This window comes from Arvicanthis niloticus, chromosome 17 (genome assembly GCF_011762505.2).
Source record: "Arvicanthis niloticus isolate mArvNil1 chromosome 17, mArvNil1.pat.X, whole genome shotgun sequence".
Classification (NCBI taxonomy): domain Eukaryota; kingdom Metazoa; phylum Chordata; class Mammalia; order Rodentia; family Muridae; genus Arvicanthis; species Arvicanthis niloticus.
In genome coordinates this window covers 44,918,558-44,938,137 of record NC_047674.1, presented here as the reverse complement: position 1 = coordinate 44,938,137, position 19,580 = coordinate 44,918,558, and the positions used below count along the sequence as shown (strand labels likewise).

The 19,580-nt window shown below is 46.5% G+C and overlaps 2 protein-coding genes across 3 annotated transcripts in view; one reads left to right on the top strand and one right to left on the bottom strand.

The window, feature by feature from the left end:
* Positions 1-9,565, top strand: part of Efhc1 (EF-hand domain containing 1) — a 43,012-nt gene extending 33,447 nt beyond the window's left edge. Inside the window, exons 10-12 of one of the 2 annotated variants that reach the window (XR_004608567.2) lie at positions 4,627-4,837; positions 6,372-6,529; positions 9,126-9,565. Coding sequence is in view for 1 of the 2 variants with exons in the window: in XM_034522059.2 (XP_034377950.1) it covers positions 4,627-4,837; positions 6,372-6,443 (283 nt within the window). In the remaining variant the exon portion in view is untranslated. Of the gene's footprint in view, positions 1-4,626; positions 4,838-6,371 lie in introns of both variants that reach the window. The other variant, XM_034522059.2, reaches the window with a different exon arrangement.
* Positions 9,566-12,379: 2,814 nt separating this feature from the next.
* Positions 12,380-19,580, bottom strand: part of Tram2 (translocation associated membrane protein 2) — a 78,953-nt gene continuing 71,752 nt past the window's right edge. Inside the window, exons 10-11 of the mRNA XM_034521767.2 lie at positions 19,388-19,551; positions 12,380-18,062 (exon numbers count right to left, since the gene is read on the bottom strand). Of these exons, the coding sequence (XP_034377658.1) occupies positions 17,989-18,062; positions 19,388-19,551 (238 nt within the window). The 3' untranslated portion in view covers positions 12,380-17,988. The remainder of the gene's footprint in view (positions 18,063-19,387; positions 19,552-19,580) is intronic.

Sequence of the window (19,580 nt, the reverse complement as noted above, 5' to 3'; positions counted from 1 at the left end):
AGCTTGCACCCTGCATTATATTAACACTAGCTTAAGCAAATACGCAAGACAGTAGGGGGCTGAGATGTTGATGATCTAGAGCAGAGACCAACAAGCTTTTTGTTTGTAGAGACTTGGATGCTGAGTGATTCAGTCACAGCATCTCTTGGAAATACCCAACCCCACCCTTCCAGCGTGAAAGCCGCCACGGACAAAGACAAATGAATAGGAGTGGACTTGTTCCAATAGACCTTTCTAAATAGAGAGCGATCTTCAGCTAGATTTGCCCAGCCCAGTTTCCAGGCTCCTCCCCCAACACGTTTAGCTTGTTTGGTGTATACATACAGTATTAATTACTCTTTATTTCCCTTCTCTTGAAGTCTCTGCTCTAATCCGGAGCGTCAGAATCTCTTGTTCCCACTCTGAAAGCCTGTCAGGTACATCTTCCAATTACATCTTCTAGGTTTGCTGTTTGTCAGGATCCTGGGTTTGTCTTCTTGTTTGCCTCCATTAAGTTCTCTAGGTATCACAGTGTGTGAGCTGCTCTCCATCCTAACCACTATCCTAACTGATGCCCCATTCTTTTTTGTGTGTTTACGGGTGCCCTGAAGCCGTTTGTCACTTGCTCTCCCAGAACACCTGCTCTTGCTCTTCCTGTTTTTTTTTTTTTTTTTTTTACTTATTCTGTTCTTCTAAGGTTGAGCTGAATCCTCAGCTCAGTGTGTGGTAGGAAGGGGACTATCAACGCAGGTTAGCCACGCCCCTTCTCTTCCTGACGGAAACCTTGTAGACACCCTTGACCTCTTTTATATCTTGTACCATGTCCAATAAGCTGCTGCGCTCTGTTGTTTGGTGCTACAATACCTCTTGCTTCTGGTTTCTCATTTTTGTTTTGTTTTGTTTTGTTTCTACCACCTGCTTTGATTTAAAGCAGGCGGTCATCGAGAGTTGCATTTGCATGCACAAGTTCTCATTGGCTTAGTCCAGACGGGTTTATGTTTTCCATGTACCACGGCAGCTGGAGGCAGACAGCTGTTTTCAGCTGGAGACCAGCGTTCAAAGTCAGTCTCAGTATATAGGAAGTTCGAAACCAACCTCACTATATGATGTTCTATGCGAAAACAAAACAAAAACCAACCAAACAAGCAAACAATAACTATAATAACTAATTAAAAATTAAAATAAAAACGTTCCCAGAATCCTCTACCTGCCAAGGTGGGGTGGTTTTTTTGTTTTTTGTTTTGTTTTGTTTGTTTGTTTGTTTTCTCTTCCTATCTCATTGCCTGGGCTACATCACTCCAAGTAGTAGAAAAAACAAATATTGAAGCGAGTTCTGGAGTTCTCGCCTTAAACACATCTCTCCTGAAATCCAAAACAATCAAACAAACAGACAAACAAATGCTCATGACTTATGGAAGCAATTTAAATTTTTTAGAAAAATAAGTAGGCAGATTCAGTTGTGAAAGAGGGGCACTTCAGAGAACTAGAAAATAAACTGGTTTTAGGGAAATTGTCATTTCAGAATGTCTAAGTGATATGCCGATGTTCAGAAAAACCTGTGTGCGTAGCAATTAATTTTGAAAGAGGAATGATGCACGGTATTTTAAAGTGTTATATAGACCATCTATGAATGAAAGCAACAAAAACAATTTAAAGAAACAGCGCCTGGCCTTAAGGAACCCCTGCACCCATGCAGGTCTCCACACGGAGCTTTGGCACTGAGTTAAGCAGTACTGCCCATTCCTATTCACCCGCATTTCTTCCACATGGAATGGGTATTTCCTCTGCTATTTGAAGGGAAATGGGTATCTGGATTCTTCAGGGAAAGGAGGATTAACCTCCCTCCAAATGATCTATCTGATAATTATAATAACTTCGATCATATATATCAAGATACATGACAGGCTGGGGACCCCATCTCCTGAAAGCATGGGAAAGATGGAGGTTCGAATACCTCCTGTCACTAAATAGCTCCCTGCCTATACATATACATTTTAGTATATTTGAATCACATAATCATAATCTGTTTCTGTAATAAGTGAATAAGGGAGCATTTCTATACTGGGAGATTTTATGGCATTTGATAGTTTTTACCTTGCTATAAAAGTACTATCTGTTTGAAATTTAAGGGAGTAAACCAGGTATGATGGTACATTCTTATAATACCAGCACTTAAAAGTTTTGCTAGGAGGACTGGGAGATGAGAGCTAGCCTGGGCTACATCATGAGACTATGTCTTAATAAAAATAAGAATGACAAGGACAACAAAGCAGAGGGAAAATAAAACTTAGGTTATGCAAGTTGAAGTAAGCACGACTATGTGGGAGAAAGTCACATAAATCAGAAAGGACGATTTCTAATATTTTGTTGTTTAACAGACACATTAAACATCCTTGGGTGCTGTTTCCTGGCTTTTGCAATCTATCATGAGCATTTCAGATATCATAGAATGTTGTACGAAACACCAATAGTCTGATGCTTTGAGTAAACATTACGTTCACATTTTCCACCCATGCGCTTCTATCGTGCATGTCGCAGGTGACTGTTTCTGGCTATGTGTCCGTGAGAGGGTTTGCACATTTGAGTGCAGGGCCCACAGAGGTCAGAAGAGGGTGCTGGATTCCTTTGAGCTGTACCTTCAGGCTGTGAGCTGCTGAACATGCATGCATGCCGGACACTAAATTCACATCAATGTCAAGAATAGCATGCAATTTTAATTGCTGGGGCATTTCTCCAGCCCCATGGCTTTTATATATCTTTTTGCTGTGTGTATGTATATGAATCACGTGGGTACCTGGTGCCCATGGAGGCCAGAAGAAGGTACTGGATTCCCTGGAACTGGAGCTACAGATTGTGTGGGTGATCGGAGTAAAACCCAGATCCTCTCCAAGAACAGGTGCTCTTAGCTGCTGAGCCAGATAGTCACACCCCTGCCCCCACACCATGTCTTTTTATTTTTAGTTGTAGTTTCCTAGAGTTTCTTTACACAGAAAAGAAAATTCAAGTTTGTATCTTTTTATAAGTCTGTAAGTTTTACACAAAAGCTAGCACTCTGAACATACTTAGGTGCCCCCAGTCTCTCACCAAACACATTTTCCTTGTGCAGTCTGGCCTGTGACTACGCCACTATTTCATTGCTTGACTGACATGTGGAGTATTTAACTCAGCGGCTACTCTTGGATATTTAGGCTGTTGAGAACAGTCTAGCGAGTTATCTTTCCATGCAGCCCATGGCTATTTCTCAGGATGTGTTGGTTGGAATTTTGGGGGGCTAGGAGTTGTTCATGGCAGTACACACTTTTAATCACAGCCCTCTGGAGGCAGAGGCAGGCAGTTTCTATGAATTTGAGGCCATTCTCGTCTCCATGGCCTAGGTCAGCTAGGTCTCCATAGTAAGACTCTGTCAAACAAACAAACAAACAAACAAACAAACAAACCACCTAGAATTAATTTTTTTCCAAAAGGGGACCCTGAACGATTTCGCTGTTATCACCAGCCCAAGCCCCACAAGGGCAGCTGCAGGTTAAAGGGGACATAGGTCTGGAGAGCTGGTTCACCAATGGAATCCTGAGGAGGAGGTCTGCTCCAGGCCTTGTGCAATGAACCAGGCACCCGGAAACCCTCTAACTCTGACTCTGAGAAATCAGACACCTTCTTCCTGATGTGTGTGCATAATCTCACCTAGAGAAAACGTTAAAAACCAACGTGATAGGAGCTAAACTGTGAGGAGTAGTGAAGTTTTGGTGGCGAAGCTCCTGAATATCCTACACAGAGAAGGATGGATGGTGCAGTCAGGGTTTTCAATCAGGAGGGAGGGACTCAGTGTCGGGGAGTTACGACCTAAGATGTGTTGGAAATGGGAGAATACACAAGTTCGGGTCTTGCCTCTGACGTGCTATCTGGACTAGTCATAACATCTTCAAGTCCATTTTCTCACCACTGAAAAACCTAAGTGCTTGGGGGTAGGGGTGGGTCTCTCTGAGTGTATTTTGTTCTGAAAGTATTTAGGAATATGAGGGAATCCTTGCTGGCACCAACACTCTTTAGTTTTTTAACAAGCTTTGTGCTCAGAGGAAGTACAAATTGAGCTTCTACTTCCGGTGGCCATGTTGTGAAGGGACGGACATCCCTCTTTCTAATGCTCTATTATGAATCTCACAGTAATGTGAAGCCTAAACTCCTGCCCATCCCCTAGAGAGGTCTCTAAACTCCCTTAGATGGCCTCTTGCAAGACTCACCAAAACTGAATAGGGAATGTTAAAACTGTGAGAGATTCCTGTTGGCATAGTTACAGGCATCGCTTCTAAGTCCTCAGGCACTTGGATTTGGATGAGGTCATGTTAGTCGGCAACAGTTGAAAGAAAGAAACGTGATCCCCACAAATAGAAAATTGGGAATGGTGGTATATGAGACCTGGCTTTGTGTGGTGGGGTGATTTAACAGATGGTAAGAAGGGAGGCAGCTCATTGTCCTTAAGATGGGGGGTGGTGGTCAGCTACCAGTAGCTGCCTGTCAGCTCTGGGTAACAACTGTTTTGTTGTTGTTGTTAGAAGCTTCCCAGGCTTCACCAAATAAGTGCTTTGATCACTGAAGTTAAGATTGGCCAAGAATGAATATGTATCCAATCATTTCTTTCCTTCTCAACAGCAAGCAAGCTACAGAGGACCTCGAGGAGCAGAACCTGGACACACTGATAGAAAAAATTCAGATGCACCTGAAAGACAATTCATGCAGAGACAACCTCCGTGAAACATTTCAAATATACGACAAGGACGAATCGGGATTCGTGGACAGAGAGACGTTCTTTAAAATCTGCGAAACTCTTAATGTCCCAGTCGATGACTCATTGATTAAGCAGGTCAGTGTGAATTGTGGTCAGTGTGAATTGTGGCTGGTGTGAATTGTGGTCGGTGTGAATTGTGGTTTGGGCTGATTGTGCAGGGTGAGGACTGCTTCCTAAAGAGGTACAAGAGTCAGATCTCCTGTTCTGTTCTGATAATGGGATTTCCCACCTCACAGTATGAACAACCTTTTCTAATTGCTGCGGCAGGCTGTCTCTCAAGATGGGGGTGGGGACAGATGGCAGAGAAGTTGCTAGACTAGCATGTAAGGGATGGGAAGCAGAATAGATCTGATCCTAGGGCAGCAGCTGCCAAGATCAGTGAATTGTACAGGATGCTTGCAGGCTTTGAGGTTTTTCAAAACCAGCTCACCTCAGGGACTAGCGTGGAAGCCAAAACTGACAGGACCACTGCCCAAGGCAGCAATGTCTCTAGGGATAACATGGCTAGCTATAGATGGGAGAGGACATAGACGTCTTCCTCACAGAAATCTCATGACTGCTAAATAACGGTGTCATTTCTTATTTGTTACAAATCCCATAAGCCAGGAACCCCCTGGAAGTCAGAAAAACGTTCCCCCACCCTGGACAGAACTCTAGCTTAATACCAAGACATGCTCATTGATTAAGAACATGGAGGCTTTATTGACCTTCTTGAAGAACTTCAAGCAAGAGTGACTGTTTGGAAATTAAGGTTCATTTAGGAAATGGTTTTGATTAAGTAACTAGGTTAGGATGCATGGTTTTATTTGGTCATTTTAAAGACGGGATACTAAGGCGAGGGGAAGGACAGACAGAAGTACTTGTTCATATGGGCTAAACACCCATTTAGTTCTTAAGCCTTTGGTTGACAGCAAGGCTAAATTTTTTTTTCCTCTCCCTTTCTATTTCCAATCATTCATACTGTGTGACATTGGAGTGGACGTGATAGAGGAATTACCAACATTAGGAAGGGGGGCGAGTAGGGGCGGGTGAGGCAGATTTGCATGTCTTACAAAGACAACGAAAGCCAGTAACTGTTACCCATCACAGGTAAATCCAGGGGACATTTAAATGAATATATAACCTGATTCTTCTCTTTGGCGGCATCAGCAGGAGCCTGGTATTAAAGGGTGTTTAGTTTTGAGTCAAGGGAGCAAAAATATTTCTATTTGAATACAGCAACGACAGTATTTTGAAGCCGGGTCTGCTGGTAACATGCTTGTATTCTCAACACTTGAGATGCAGAGGCAGGAGGATCATGAGTCCAAGGCCACTCAAGGCTTCAAAGTAAGAGACTGCCTCAAGAGATAAGAAAAAAGGAAAAGTGCTGTGATAATGATGACACTCTTATAAATATGGATCTCGGACATAGTGTGGTTTCACGATGTATAGCACGGGTTTTCATGTCTCACCTACCTTCCAGGATCGCAGAATTACCTTGGAGTCAGCTGAGGATATAAAGGCTGAACTTTGTTTGGGTTGGCAGAAGCTGGGGCTCTTTCTGCATAAGTGTAAGAGCGCATTAAGCTGAAGGAAGTCTGGTTTATCTGTCTTCTTTTTCCTCTTTCAGTTGATCAGGCTGTGCACCCATGGAGAAGACAAGATTAACTACTATAACTTTGTTCGAGCTTTCTCAAGCTGACCTGAACGAGAGAATATGATACATTTTTGACGCTGAACCGACATTGTGAAATCTACCACGCAGGCCTTTAAATCACTCCGGAAGTGGTATTGCTTTTCCTGCTCTTCTATTTCACTATTACTCAAGTTTAAAGTAAATTAATATTCAAAATATCAAAGATCGATGCCCTTATTTGAGGTGGTAGGGGTACCATGATAGTTAATTTTATATTTAAGGGTCTAGGGGTTTCCAGAATTCATCAGAGAGTATTCTGATATGTCTGTGAGGGTGCTTGGGATGAAGTTAACAGTTGAATTGGTAGGCAAGTAAAACAGGCCTTAAAGTAAGGAGACCCCAGTCAGTAGTCTGAAAGCCTGAATAGTGACATAAACTGACATAACTCGGAGTAAGAGAGTCCCCTTCGCCCCCCGCCCAGCTGCCTTTAAACTATCACACAGCCTTCAGATGCAAACTTCCTGTTTCCTTAGCCTTCAACCAACATACTGGAAGCTGGACCCTCAGCTTCTTTCCAGCTTACAGACTCTGTCTGCACAAGCTTACTCATACCACACAACAGCACACACAATTACTTTTCAGATTCTTTGGAAAAGCTTAATACAGATGTGGAAGGCTGATGAACAGAAGGAATGGTAGACTTTTCTAGAAACATTTGAGATGTTGAAAAATTAAGTTCACGGCAGCAGTGTTACTGCTGGGTAGCCAAGGGCCTCTCTACTTATCCTTCCACTTCCCTCAATATTGTAGGGAGGTATACTGCATGCTTTTCAGAGTGTAATTCTAAGCACATTAGGAGAATTAAAAACTGGGAGCTTGAGATCTGGCTTAGTGGTAGAGTTCTTCCTTATTATGTACAAGACTCTAGATTCGATTCCCAATACTATCAAAAATAATGTTTTTAAAAAATGGAATCAATAGTGATGTGGTGGGCATAGCATGGTGCCTATTTTCATAAGACCTGCCTGCCTATAAATTAATATACTGGACTGTAATGCACATATTGTAGAAGAATTCCTCTCAGTGAGCAGCACTTTCTGACTCTAATGATCTCTGACAGCCAGCCAGGGCTGCTCTTCCATTGAAGATAGCCATGCTAGATTCTTTCTTGACACTCAAAACATGCAGTGCTGAGGATGAAGTCATGCAGGACCCAGAATGCCCAGGTCCTCTCAGAGCTGCCAAGGGGACTCCCTGCTTTTGCCTTTTGCAAGGAGTTAAGGCACATTCTCCTAGCTTCCTCGAGGGGTTCCTTTTGATGTCTAGACTATTTCAGGAAGAAACCATGTTTCCTCCTATCATTTCTAGCTGCATGAAGTCTTAAGTACTTTTAAGAAAGTTGATATCATTCTAAAGTAGTTACGCTTTTTCCTGCCTGTCCTATCTGGTCCTGTCCCAGGCCTAGTGTGTACTAGACAAGTCCTGGTTTCACCTTTGGAACATGAATGAGAAGTTAAAAGAGTAAAACCAGGAAGCTGGGGAGCAACATATTATTCCAGTGGTTAGTTATATCATTTGGAGCCAGGGCTGGCTAAATGGCATGTGTCAGACTGGCTTGTTCTTACACACATGGCACTTTTCTTGAGGGAGCTTTTAGGTCAATTTTCCACAGAGATCCTGTGCACAGTCTCAGTTTCCAACTGCCCAACTCCAATGGCACGCTCCCTTGACTCCTCCTCTTTTCCTTCCTCAGAGGGGTCTCTTGGGAGGAGGCCATGTCAGGTTGACATGCCCTTCCATGGTAGCTAGTCTTACCCAGTGTTCCTTCCCAGAAGGTACATGGTAATTATGAAGGTCAATCCCTTTCCTTTAGGTTTATCTGTAAGAATCAGCCACCCTAAATATGCTTTCTAAATTCTAGAGGACTGAGCCAGGGAGATGGGTCTGTGGGTAAAAGTGCTAACTGGGAAAGTGTAATGACCAGAGCTCAAATCCATGGAACCCAAGTTCCATGCATCTGAAATTCTATCACTTCTCCAGGGATATGAGAGGCATAGACCAGGAACTTCCCCAGGAAGCTCATAGGCCAGCAATCCCAGAGTTCCCAGTGCAATGGCTACTGAGAGTCTCTACCTCAAAGAAGACAAGGACTGGCCCCAAGTTTATCCTCTGCTCTCCATGTGTACACCATAGCATGCACACTCAAATATGTACACACATACTGTCTTAGTTATGGTTTCATTGCTGCAAAAGAGACACCATAACCAAGGCAACTCTTATAAGGGACCACATTTAATTGGGGCTGGCTTACAAGTTCAGAGGTTCAGTCCATTATCATCATGGCAGGAAGCATGGCGGCGTCCAGGCAGACATGATGCTGGAGAAGGAGCTGAGAGTTCTAGCATCTTGATCTGAAGGCAGCTAGGAGAAGACTGACCCTTCTGCACTGGGTGGAGCTTCAAAATCTATCCCCACAGGAGCACACTTCCTCCAACAAGGCCACACCTCCTAGCAGTACCACCCCCTATGGGCCAAGCATTTTCAAGCCACCACCACCACCACCACCATCAACACACATACACACACACACACACACACACACACACACACACACACACACACACACAAACACACACACACGCACATGCTTGAGAGCGCACAGTTTAAACTTGGGCAAGTTGAGTGACAGTACTGAGAGCTCCCCGGAAATCTGTATTTTCTAACCTTAACTATCCTTGCCTCCCTTAGAAGATGAAAGTTCACAGAAGCTAAGGCCTGCTCCTTGTGGGACTGTGAAAGGATGGCTTGGGTCTTGGTAGAAGCACTGGCTGGAAATATCCCAGAGACCCAACAGGTGTCCATGCCCGAATCTATTCCACCGCACTCCCAGAATCCAGGGTCCTGACACGCGGCATAGAGCTCCATTTGATCTGTGCTGTTCAGCCACATAGGGCAACGGTCTAACCAGCCCCTCCACAGGTAGAGGGCGTGACTACAGGCCTCAGCCTCAGAAGATTTCCATATCAATGAGTTACCTGAAGGCCAGAGGGCATAGCCAGTTACATACTCCTTTCCCAGACTCCCAGACCCTCCTCCCTCCCTATTTAAGTCAGGTCTGCCCTGACCTAAGTAGGGGTGCATCCATACTCAACTATCATCTGCCATGAAAATAAAGCCTGTAAAACCCACGGACTTTCACGTGTCTTTTGGGGGTCTGCCGTGGGGAACCCCAGAGAAGACCTTTCATGAGTCTCTATAGCCACCGTGCTTCCCAGAGGCTGGCCTCCTCAAGCAAGCTAGTGGAGCAGCCAAGCAAAGTGAGTACTCCCTGCAGACAAGGTTGGGGCTTCCCTCTCCCTTGCTTCTCTTGGTGTGCGGGCCGGTTCTGGCCGCGCGCCCCTCGTCTCCATTCTACCACAGCCTCCCAGCAGCATCTGGGAGCCCCAGAATGGAAGCCACCAACCCCCTGAGGTCAGCTGCTCTGCCCACTTCTTTGTCCCAGCGCCTTTGGTGTGCAACTCCTGTCAATCTTTCACAGATGTCCGTTGTTGGTAGCACACGGAAAAGCTGCTCAGTCTTTTCTCAATAGCTTTGGGCTTTTGCTGAGACAGAGGTGTTTTAGTGTTTTGTTTTGTTTTGTTTTTTGTTTTTTTTGTTTTTCGAGACAGGGTTTCTGTGTAGCCCTGGCTGTCCTGGAACTCAGAAATATGCCTGCCTCTGCCTCCCAAGTGCTGAGATTAAAGGCGTGTGCCACCACTTTCCGGCTCTTTCTTCCTCTCCTTTGAGGCAGGAGCACTCATACCCCGTCTGAGTCAGCATTTTATTGCTCTGAAGAAACACCATGCCCATGGCAACACTTTTAAAGGAAAGCATTTAATTGGGGCGTACTTACAGTTTCAGAGACTTCAGTGTTGTCATGGTGGGGGAAATAGCACGCAGACAGACATGGTGCTGGAGAAGGAGCTGAAAGTGCTACCTCTGGATCCACAGGCATCAGGAAGAGAGGGAGGAAAGCCACTGAGCTTGGTTTGGGCTTCTGAAACCTCAAAGCCCAGCCCGGATGACACACTTTCTCCAACAAGGCCACACCTCCTAATCTCTCACAGGCATTGCTACTCCCTAATGATAAGCATTCAGATGTCTGAGCCTATGTGGGCTCTTCTCAAACCAACACACCCTCCAATCTCAGTCCTGATCACTTATTTCATATTTTTTCCACCAGATACCAGACAGATAGACCTTTCTATTTGCTCACTGTAGTGCCAAGGAGAAAGTGGTCGTACGTAAGGTTGGCACATTCATGTTCCATGAGCTTTCTTCCCATGCTGCATCCTGCACCTTCTAAACTGACACAAGATTGAGAAGACCTGGCAAATCTTGACAAGGTATGAAAGATACTTCTTAGACCAAGGATGAAGGGCATTTCTGTGGAAACATCATCCTTACTGCTCACTACCAAGTCAGAGTGGATCTCTCTCTTCTCTGAGATTCTGGAAGAGCATGCAGCCATGAGATACCATCCAGTACTATATGATACTGCCACAACTGGCATGCATCTTGAAGCCTGAGCTCTGGTGGTGAATGACAGCTAAGTGATACCTGCAGTGAGCAATACTAAGAGATGACGGTCTTTTCGAATAAGTCACTGGAGAATGGAATCAGAATGAACACTCCCAGTCACTGTCTGCAGGGCCAGCACACTGGTAGCTAGCAACAGCTATCAGATTTAACTGAAGGAAGTGTCCAAGACTGATAAGGATAGTTTATTGCTTCAGGGCAGAATAAAAGCTGCCTTGTGGGTGAAGACAGGCTTGGTGGTGGAGAGCCTCTGGCCAACAGCCACTATTCTGTACAGGATACTTACCCCAAATACATCAGTAGGGGGCCTTGGAATACTGTCTGTAATTCAGGGGTTTCACTTTGTGTTAACAGGCTTTCAGTACACTCAGGACAAACAGGTAAAGACAATTTCTCTAAATATTGTTTCCAAGGGCCCCTGGGCATGTGGCTTTTTAATATCCTGTTGGCACACAAGCACAAGCATGTCTATTAAGATCAGTTTAGCCAGGTATGGTTGTGCACACCTACAACCCCAGCACCTGGTAGGAAGTCTGTTTAATTCCAAGGCCAATCTAGTCTGCAATGCAGTTGAGGCCAGTCAGGACTATATATTGCAAGACCCCCCGTGGCAAAAGCAAATACAAAACGACCAATTTAAAGGTGGGCATGCTGGCACATACCTGTGATCCAAGCTCTCAGGTGGCAGAGGCTGGATTGGCATTTGAGGCAAGCCTGAGCTAAAAAGCCAGTAACAGGGCAGCCAGAGCTATGTAAAAACACCCTGTCTCAAAGTCAAACTATATGTAGTCTTGTTTGTACCACGAACTTAATACCATTGCCAGTCACCATATCCAGAGGTTGGGGGGAACCTCACACGACAGATGAGAAACGGGCTGAGCTAACGGCTGAATATCACCATGCCACGCAGAGCAAGACAGAAAGCCATCTGCATCAGTGCTTGATGTCACCAGCTCCTTTCTCTTTCACCTGGAGTCAGTCTCTGGGTAATTTATACCCCCTGTGGGTTTCCCTTCGCTAACTGCCACCTGTAACTGCACACATCTCCTGAGCACACCCCAAATGATTCTAGAAAGTGCAGCAGACAGCTGTGTGCAAGAGCAGGCTGTTTACATGGCTCCAGTCACCACTGTTGCCACCATTCCTCCTAAACTGGGGACACTGCATTCACGGAGACCAGGACCTGCATCCCTGACAAAGCTGAATGCCTTCACAGGAAAGTAGCCAAAACAGAGGCCTTCCTTCTGGTGCATCCAGCTTACACAACCTGTTAGGAAATCCCCTTTGTTGTTAGACACAAAATAAAAACAATGCACATTATTCACGAGACTGGGAAAACCCAAGTGTCCGTCCCTATTCCAGTTCATTAGTTCCCACTACAGCCATGGACCCACAGACCCCAAACAAGCCAGCCCAGCCAGATGTAGTGGCACATACCTTTAATCCTACTCAGAGGCAGAAGCAGGTAGATCTCTGTGAGGCTGAGGCCAGCCTGATATACACAGTGAGTTCCAGGCCAGCCAGAAATACATAGTGAGATCCTGTCTCGAAATGAATAACCAACCAAACAACAACAACAAAAAAGCCAAATTAAAAAAAAAAATAACCCAATTACTACATAGTGAAAAATTTTAGACAAAAAATAAAGTTGACACGGACTCGTTTTTCAAAGTAAAAACAAATGAAAGAATCAAGACTTTAAAAAAAAAAACCCATATACAACACACCAGTGAAGCCTATCAGAGACTGTTATGACCAATAATTCTATGCCCTTTATTTATGTATTTCAGAAAATATTTGATCATTTGTTTCAAAATGTACATTTAAAAACTCCATACAAAACTGTAGCTTGTTTCTAAAACCAGACAGAAACAGTGGAAGAAGGATGGGGGGGAGGGGGGGAACTTCACCAAAAGTAAAAAGATGCCCCTCCCCCCAACCCTTTAATAAGAAAGCATAAATATGGCAGGTACACATTTTCCTTGAGTTCCTTGTTGAATTTGGTCCATAACATGAACAGGCTAATGTAGAAAAACAGCTAACACAACGTTTGCACTGTGAGTTGTGCAGGGCGCCAGCTCCTTGGTTCATCCTTAGGGTGCTTGTTAAACAGAGTAACTGAAAAGTAAGGTTTGATCACATATGAATCTGTACCCCAAAGAATGTTGGCACTCACCACCACAGCCAGGCTCTGTTGGGGGAGGGCAGTAAAGCCGGAACAGGGCTCACCACTGTGGCTGATTCTTGGAAACACGGCCCATCCTTTGCACAGGAACAAGAAACCCTGGAATGCCTTTGGTGGTGACAGTGATGTCAGCGACTCCAGATCGATCTTATTCCCAGACACCGAAAATGTCCCAGTCTGAGGATTTTTTTTTCTCTTCAACACATTTTTTATTTTATTTTTAAAAACAATGTAAAGATTTCTAAGACGACATGACACATTCTATAAGATTGCCACAGAAACCCACCCAGGACCGCGAGAATGACAGCAACAAAAAGGGACTGACACTTCTGTAAGGGATGATGACGACCCCTCCAGTGGGCCCCCCCTCTCCCGATATTGCAGGATGCAGTAAGGGACAAAGGCCTGTGGAAAAGACCACTGACTGGGAGGGTTATTGCACAACCCGGAATAGCGGGAACAGGCAGGCAGGCAGGCAAGGGTCAGGGAGGGGGTTGGTGCGGTACTAGGAACACAAGATAACCCTGACAGGAATCCAGGAGCTTTGCAGCTACCAGACCGTAGGCACTGCCAAACAGGTTACCAATGAGCTAAGACTTGGAACCAGCAAGTACAAGTAAACACATTCCTCATACAGACTTTGGGCTACATGGAAGTAAAACAGATGGGAAGAGGGGGATGTTTCTAATCTGGGGTGGGAATGAGGAGACCGGAAGAGCAGGGCTCGCCACATAGGGCCAGAGGTACGCAGAGGTGACCTTCTTCCCAACCCCCAAGCTTCCCTTGTTAGATAGGAGGCATGGGTGCCTGCAGCTGGGGCACCTCACAAGCTCCTGCAGTCACCCAGTCAAGCCAGAAGGCAACAGACAAGGGGAAACTAGGAAAAAAAAAAAACAAACAAACAAACAAACAAACCCAGAGAACACGCAAGGTCTTACACTATGTGTGATGGAGCAGAGGGTCAGAACAAATGAGACAAAACTGTCAAGCCATGTCCCTTTCCCCTGGAGCTGTGCTGAGGTACGGTGCCATTGGCTGTGTATGCCAGTCAGTCTTACAACACTGGCAGTTGGCGGCCCGGCCATACAGTACCAGTGAAGGCCACAAGGCAATATAAGGCACTTTTTAGATGAAAGGACAAGGACCTGCTGAGGCCAAGAACGAAAGGTTCGCAGAGGCTGCTCAGTGTAACTTTCCTTCTCATCTGCAGAGCTTCGAAAGTGGATGCAATGGAGCTAACACTCGCATTAAAAGCCAGGTAAAAAGCGAGAAGCTGGTACCAGCATCCTCTTAATGCTAACCACGGGTTGGAGAAGGACTCTATAGATGTTTTCAAAAGTCTGACATTGATATTCTCCCTAAAATCCTGTTCTGAGCAAAGAAGCCGTAAGCTCAGGGGGGGACGAGGGTGGCGGAGGACCAGCTCACTGTTCTGACTCACAGGCTCTAAGTCCATTCCACACCAGTGAAGAACAGAGGCCAGAGATCAAGAATGAAAATTTGTCTCCTGGAGACATAGAGGCCCTCAAGCAGAGAAAGTTAGCTAAGCCCAGACCCTACACCTCCTCCCACTCCAGACTTCTGCAAACCCAACCAGGAAGACTGAAAGCCACTAAAGACAAATAAATGCAAACGAAGGCCTTCCCTGGCTGCAAGGAGTCAGCAAGTTTAAGGATGCATAGAATCTAAATGAGCATTGTACACTTTTTGGAAAATGTACTCTTTCTGCTCCTAACTGAAAAAAAAAAATACCCCAGGGGAAAAAATGTCAAAGGGGTCTAAAAAGGTCTCCACCTTCAAGGGCTCTTACAGTCCCAGGCATGCCACAAAAGAACGGTGTGAGTAGCCAGAACATAGTCATCTAAATGTAAGTGACTTAAGCTCACCCTTAGGACACATCAGATGATGCTGTCTGAAACCATTTAGGCACACAGGACTAGCTAGCTAGCACTGACTAGAATGGCAGAAAGCCTCCATTCCAAGCTTTAGTCTGCTTCTCTTCCCCCCGGGACCACCTCTGAACATAGGAGAAACACACGGAGCTAATTCATAGCGTAGGCACCCAGGCCTGGATAGCTTGTAAAAGTAACCATCCCATCACCACACCTCTGGGAGGGGGACTAGCAACTGGGGGTTCTCGGGCCACCACTCCTGCCACTGGTGCCTGCTGGCATTCCAGGGATGTTAGAGACAGCAGTGGCTGCTGAGGTAGTGATTAGCATCTTCTGGTTCTGGTAGCTGGTGCTGAACATCTTCAACTTGGCAGAGTATGGCAGGCCCTTCGCTAAGGGTGTGGTACTTTGGGGACAAGAAAGCCTGCATCAGAACAAAGAATGGGGCCAGGGCACCCAAATTACAAGCTAGCCTGCATGCTTGCAGGATGGTGTGGAACTTAGTTGCTGTAATTCTGGCAACAGGGTTTGTGCCAAGTCCACAAAGTCTTGCCATTCCTATAACATCAACGCCAGAGAGGATGGGTGAATGAGAAAGCACCCTATAGTTCTCCCAAGCCTGTAAACACCTCGAAAGTCAAGGCTGGAGAGCTGTTACCCTTGGTTTCCGGCTTTTCTGGAAATGAACACTCCAAACTCCTACCCCTGACCTTATGTTCTAGAAGAGCCTAGATCGATCCCAACACTTGGATTCTTGGTAATATATCCAACAAACAAGCAGCAAAGGAAGCTTGCAAGACACCTAAGGGATGAATCCACATCACCTCAGGCATCTAAGTGTACCGGGAAAGAATATCAAACCCCTTCCCCACAGGGACAGGACCACTGGATCCAAGACAGCTGTTCTTTGTATATCTGTTTCTCCAAGGCCTTCACTTGTCTCTTGTCACAAGTATTTGCTGAAGGAGTAACTCAAGAGCTTAGGGACAAAGCTCCTGCAGTGAGCTGGCAAGGGCTTGCCAGTGACTTAGGGAGGAAGGCCCTTCACTTGGGGATGGTCCAAGAGGACATTTAGACTGATGGGGTGAGGTGAGCTTGGGAACAACTGGCTAAGCTTCCACACAGCTCCAGGCAGCATCTCAAAGCATAAACTCAATTAAAATCCCTACCAGGATAGGTGGACTGCATTGGCTTAAAATCGCCAGATCAATTCTTGTGGGGATGCCCAGAGAAGGGCCAGGGAAGGAAGACAGAATAGAGAAATGTACTTTCAAAATTCTGTCTTGCTTCCCAAGCTCACACAAAAGAAGCCAAGGATATCTCATCTCTATTCTGTATGCTTAACCTGGATACAGAGGAGGGGGAAAAAAAAGCCACGATGTTTGGAACCAAATTCCTCAATTCCTGGTAAGTTAGATTTTACATACATCGGTAGTGGCTTGGAGCGGGGAAGCTGTCTTAATGAAGACCCATCTTCCTGTTTATGGATAAACACTCAAACTCTGGTTTCGAATATGGCGTCGAAGGAAGGCCAGTATATCAGGTAACATTAACATCACCAAGACCTGCTCCCCTATACTCCAGCATAGAATTTGAGGACCCTTTAAAGCCTACATCCATTCTGGAAGTCCTCACAAGGTACAATAAGGACCTGGTGACCCTGTCTTCAGGTAGAAGAGGAAAGACCACCAGAAGGAAGTGGGTCACAGACTCCTGTGGACATGGCTGTGTTGGCTCACGCAACCAGAAGAGTGACCCTGAGGCATCCTGGTGTCAGGCTCTAGGTGTTCTCAACAGACAACACTGACAACTTTAAAGAATGCTCAAGTGAGGCCGGAGGGAGGGTAGCCAGGTGACTCTCCCTGGGACGCCAGGGGAGCACACAGCGATAGAGTTCTTGGGGCTTCATGTTTCTGCAGAGATGAAGTTGAGGTTGCAAGTCTGACCCCAGCAGGGGCAAACTGTCTCTGGACTTGGGAACAGCATGTCTTGGGCAGGTTTGTAACTGCCATTTGGTTTGGTTTCAGATGCTGGTGGATGGGGTAACAAAAGTACAGCAGCTGGCACCGCTGGAGAGCGGTCCAGATAGACTCTTCTGTTTGTCAAGCCACCTTTCTAGAAGAGGCAGCTGTTCAACGTGCTTTGCTCTTGTGGAACAAGTGAGAAGGCACATCTTCCTTATCCCTCCATAGAGCGAAGGCAGGCTGGTTTCCAATTTAAATGCCACACTGGAAGCTCTTTGGAGTCCTGGGACTCAATAGTTAATTAACACTGTCTTTCTGGATTAAGTCACTATGTCCCCAAAGCAAAACGCTTCAGGGTTGGACATGTAGAACCAGAATCCTACATCTTGTCTGTCAGTCAGCACCAAGAATATTGTAATCCGAGAGGGATGGCTTTTCCTCCTGCCGTCCACAAGGGCCACCGAGGATCTGCCACCAGCTCTAGGGGAAGCTCCTTGGCGAGAGGCTTCTACATTGGCAATTCCTGGGACCGGAGGGCAGGACTGGCATCTTAGCTCCCTCCCGTTGTACAAATCAGAGAAATTGCACATTAAAGTCAGGAAGAAAGGAGGAAAAGAAGCAGCTATGAAAGGAGAGAGAAAAAGAGAGACAGAGCTATGAGAGAGAGAGAGAGAGAGAGAGAGAGAGAGAGAGAGAGAGAGAGAGAGGCAGGAAGACGAGTAGGAAAATGCAGGCCTCTGAGAAAACCCAAGATAGGACAGAGATGAGGCCATGAGGTGGCTCAAGGGAGCAAGAGTAGAAGATATTTGGCTTTATTGAGAATGGTTTATGAAAAAAGAAAGACTAGAAGGTAGAGAGGAACTCCCCCTTTGATGCCAAGGCTTCTGCTGGTGGAGCACGGGCAGGAGGGTGGAGAGGCTGAGCTGGGGGCCAGGGCTTGTGATCTCTTCCAGGCCCTCACCCAGGGGACCCCTGTTCCCAGCACAATGGTGTTAAGGAGACTTGAGTTTCTTAGTCCGTGAGGAGGTCCCGTTCTCTGCCTTCACCACTCCATTTTCATGGTAACCTGGGGAATGGAGAGAAGAAACACACACAGGGTTGCTGCTGACACTGAGGTAGGAAAATGGAGGCATGGAGGGCCGGGATGTCTGATGGATGGAGACGTGGCCTTGTGGTGGGCAGACCATCCATTGAGGAAGCAGGCTGTAGCCAATGGAAGCCAGCAGACAGTCTGGAGCAGGTTGCTGCCTGTTCTAGTGTCTTTGATAAGTGGCTCTGTTTCACATGTTTAGGCTCTGATTATCTTTTAGTGGAGGGCATCTAAGGTGATTCACAGAAACCGAGGAACCAGCAGCAGCCTACACTGAGATCTGAGCAATGCTGGCTTTAATCTCTTAGCTCCTTCAGTGTCCTCAATCCCCCAGACCCGCAGAGGACAGGTCTCAGCCACAGGAATGGTAACAAGGAGAAGAGACGGGGAACAAGATGCTATAGGGACAGGGCCTGACATTCCTGAGACCTCCAGCCGGGTGGTGGTCAAAGCCTTTAATCCCAACACTTGGGAGGCAGAGGCAGGCAGATCTCTGAGTTCGAGGCCAGCCTGGTTTACAGAGCAACTTCCGGGACAGCCAGGGCTACACGGAGAAATCTTGTCTCGAACAAAACAAAAACAAAAAAGAAGAGAAAAATACCCCCACAAATTCAATGAGTTGTAGCCTCACAGAAACCCCTCCTCCTAACCCATTCCAAGTCTTCCTCACACCCGACTGCTAACAAACACACAGGCTCTTTCCAGGCAGGCAGCTGCCTGGAAAAAAAAAATGCAGGTGAGTCAGACAACAGGCATGCAGACAGGCCAGGCCCCGGGCAGAGCTTCCATGTCTGAGGACCGGTGAGCATAGGGAATCAGTTGAGGATGCTCAGGAGCCAGAGGAGCCGTGTGTGCCCCATCCCTGCAGCTCCTCCCTGACACGGTCACTGTGACTCATTCCTGAAGAGAGATGGGAAGGCCGGGAGGCAGGGGCGGGCCTAGATGAGTAGAGCACAAGAGCAGGTGAGGACATGGGTGACAGCAGCAGCAGCAGCAGCAGCAGAACTTGGCTAGATGCCAGAAGCTACCCCGAGGACATATTTCCTTCCAGAAGTCCCCACCCAGTGCTGCCCTGAATCACAGTGGCCAGGCCCTGTTATAAGCCAGCCTGCTCACACTGTGTCTCTGGCTCATGAACAATTACATGCTGGTCACCGTGACCCAGGCCGGGAGAAGTGTCTACAAGGAGGGAAAGCCAGCAGGACTGGTTTGTGGAGCACTTACGAGCCAAGTCCCAATTCTCCTTCACCCATCCCAGACCGACCCCAGCCACTTGCTCTCTGCCACAGAGCGACACTCACCAGGTTCTCTCTTGAGGAGCCTGGCTGGAAGCTTGGGGACAGCAGAGACTCGACGCTTGGCACTCTGTTCCTTCCAATACTCCCGCCAGTGCCGCAGCTGGGAGTGGATGAACCGCCACATGAGCCAGGCCTGGGCCACACACACCAGCAGCAGCATGCCGAGCCTGCGGAGGGAGAAACGGATCCAAGGGCT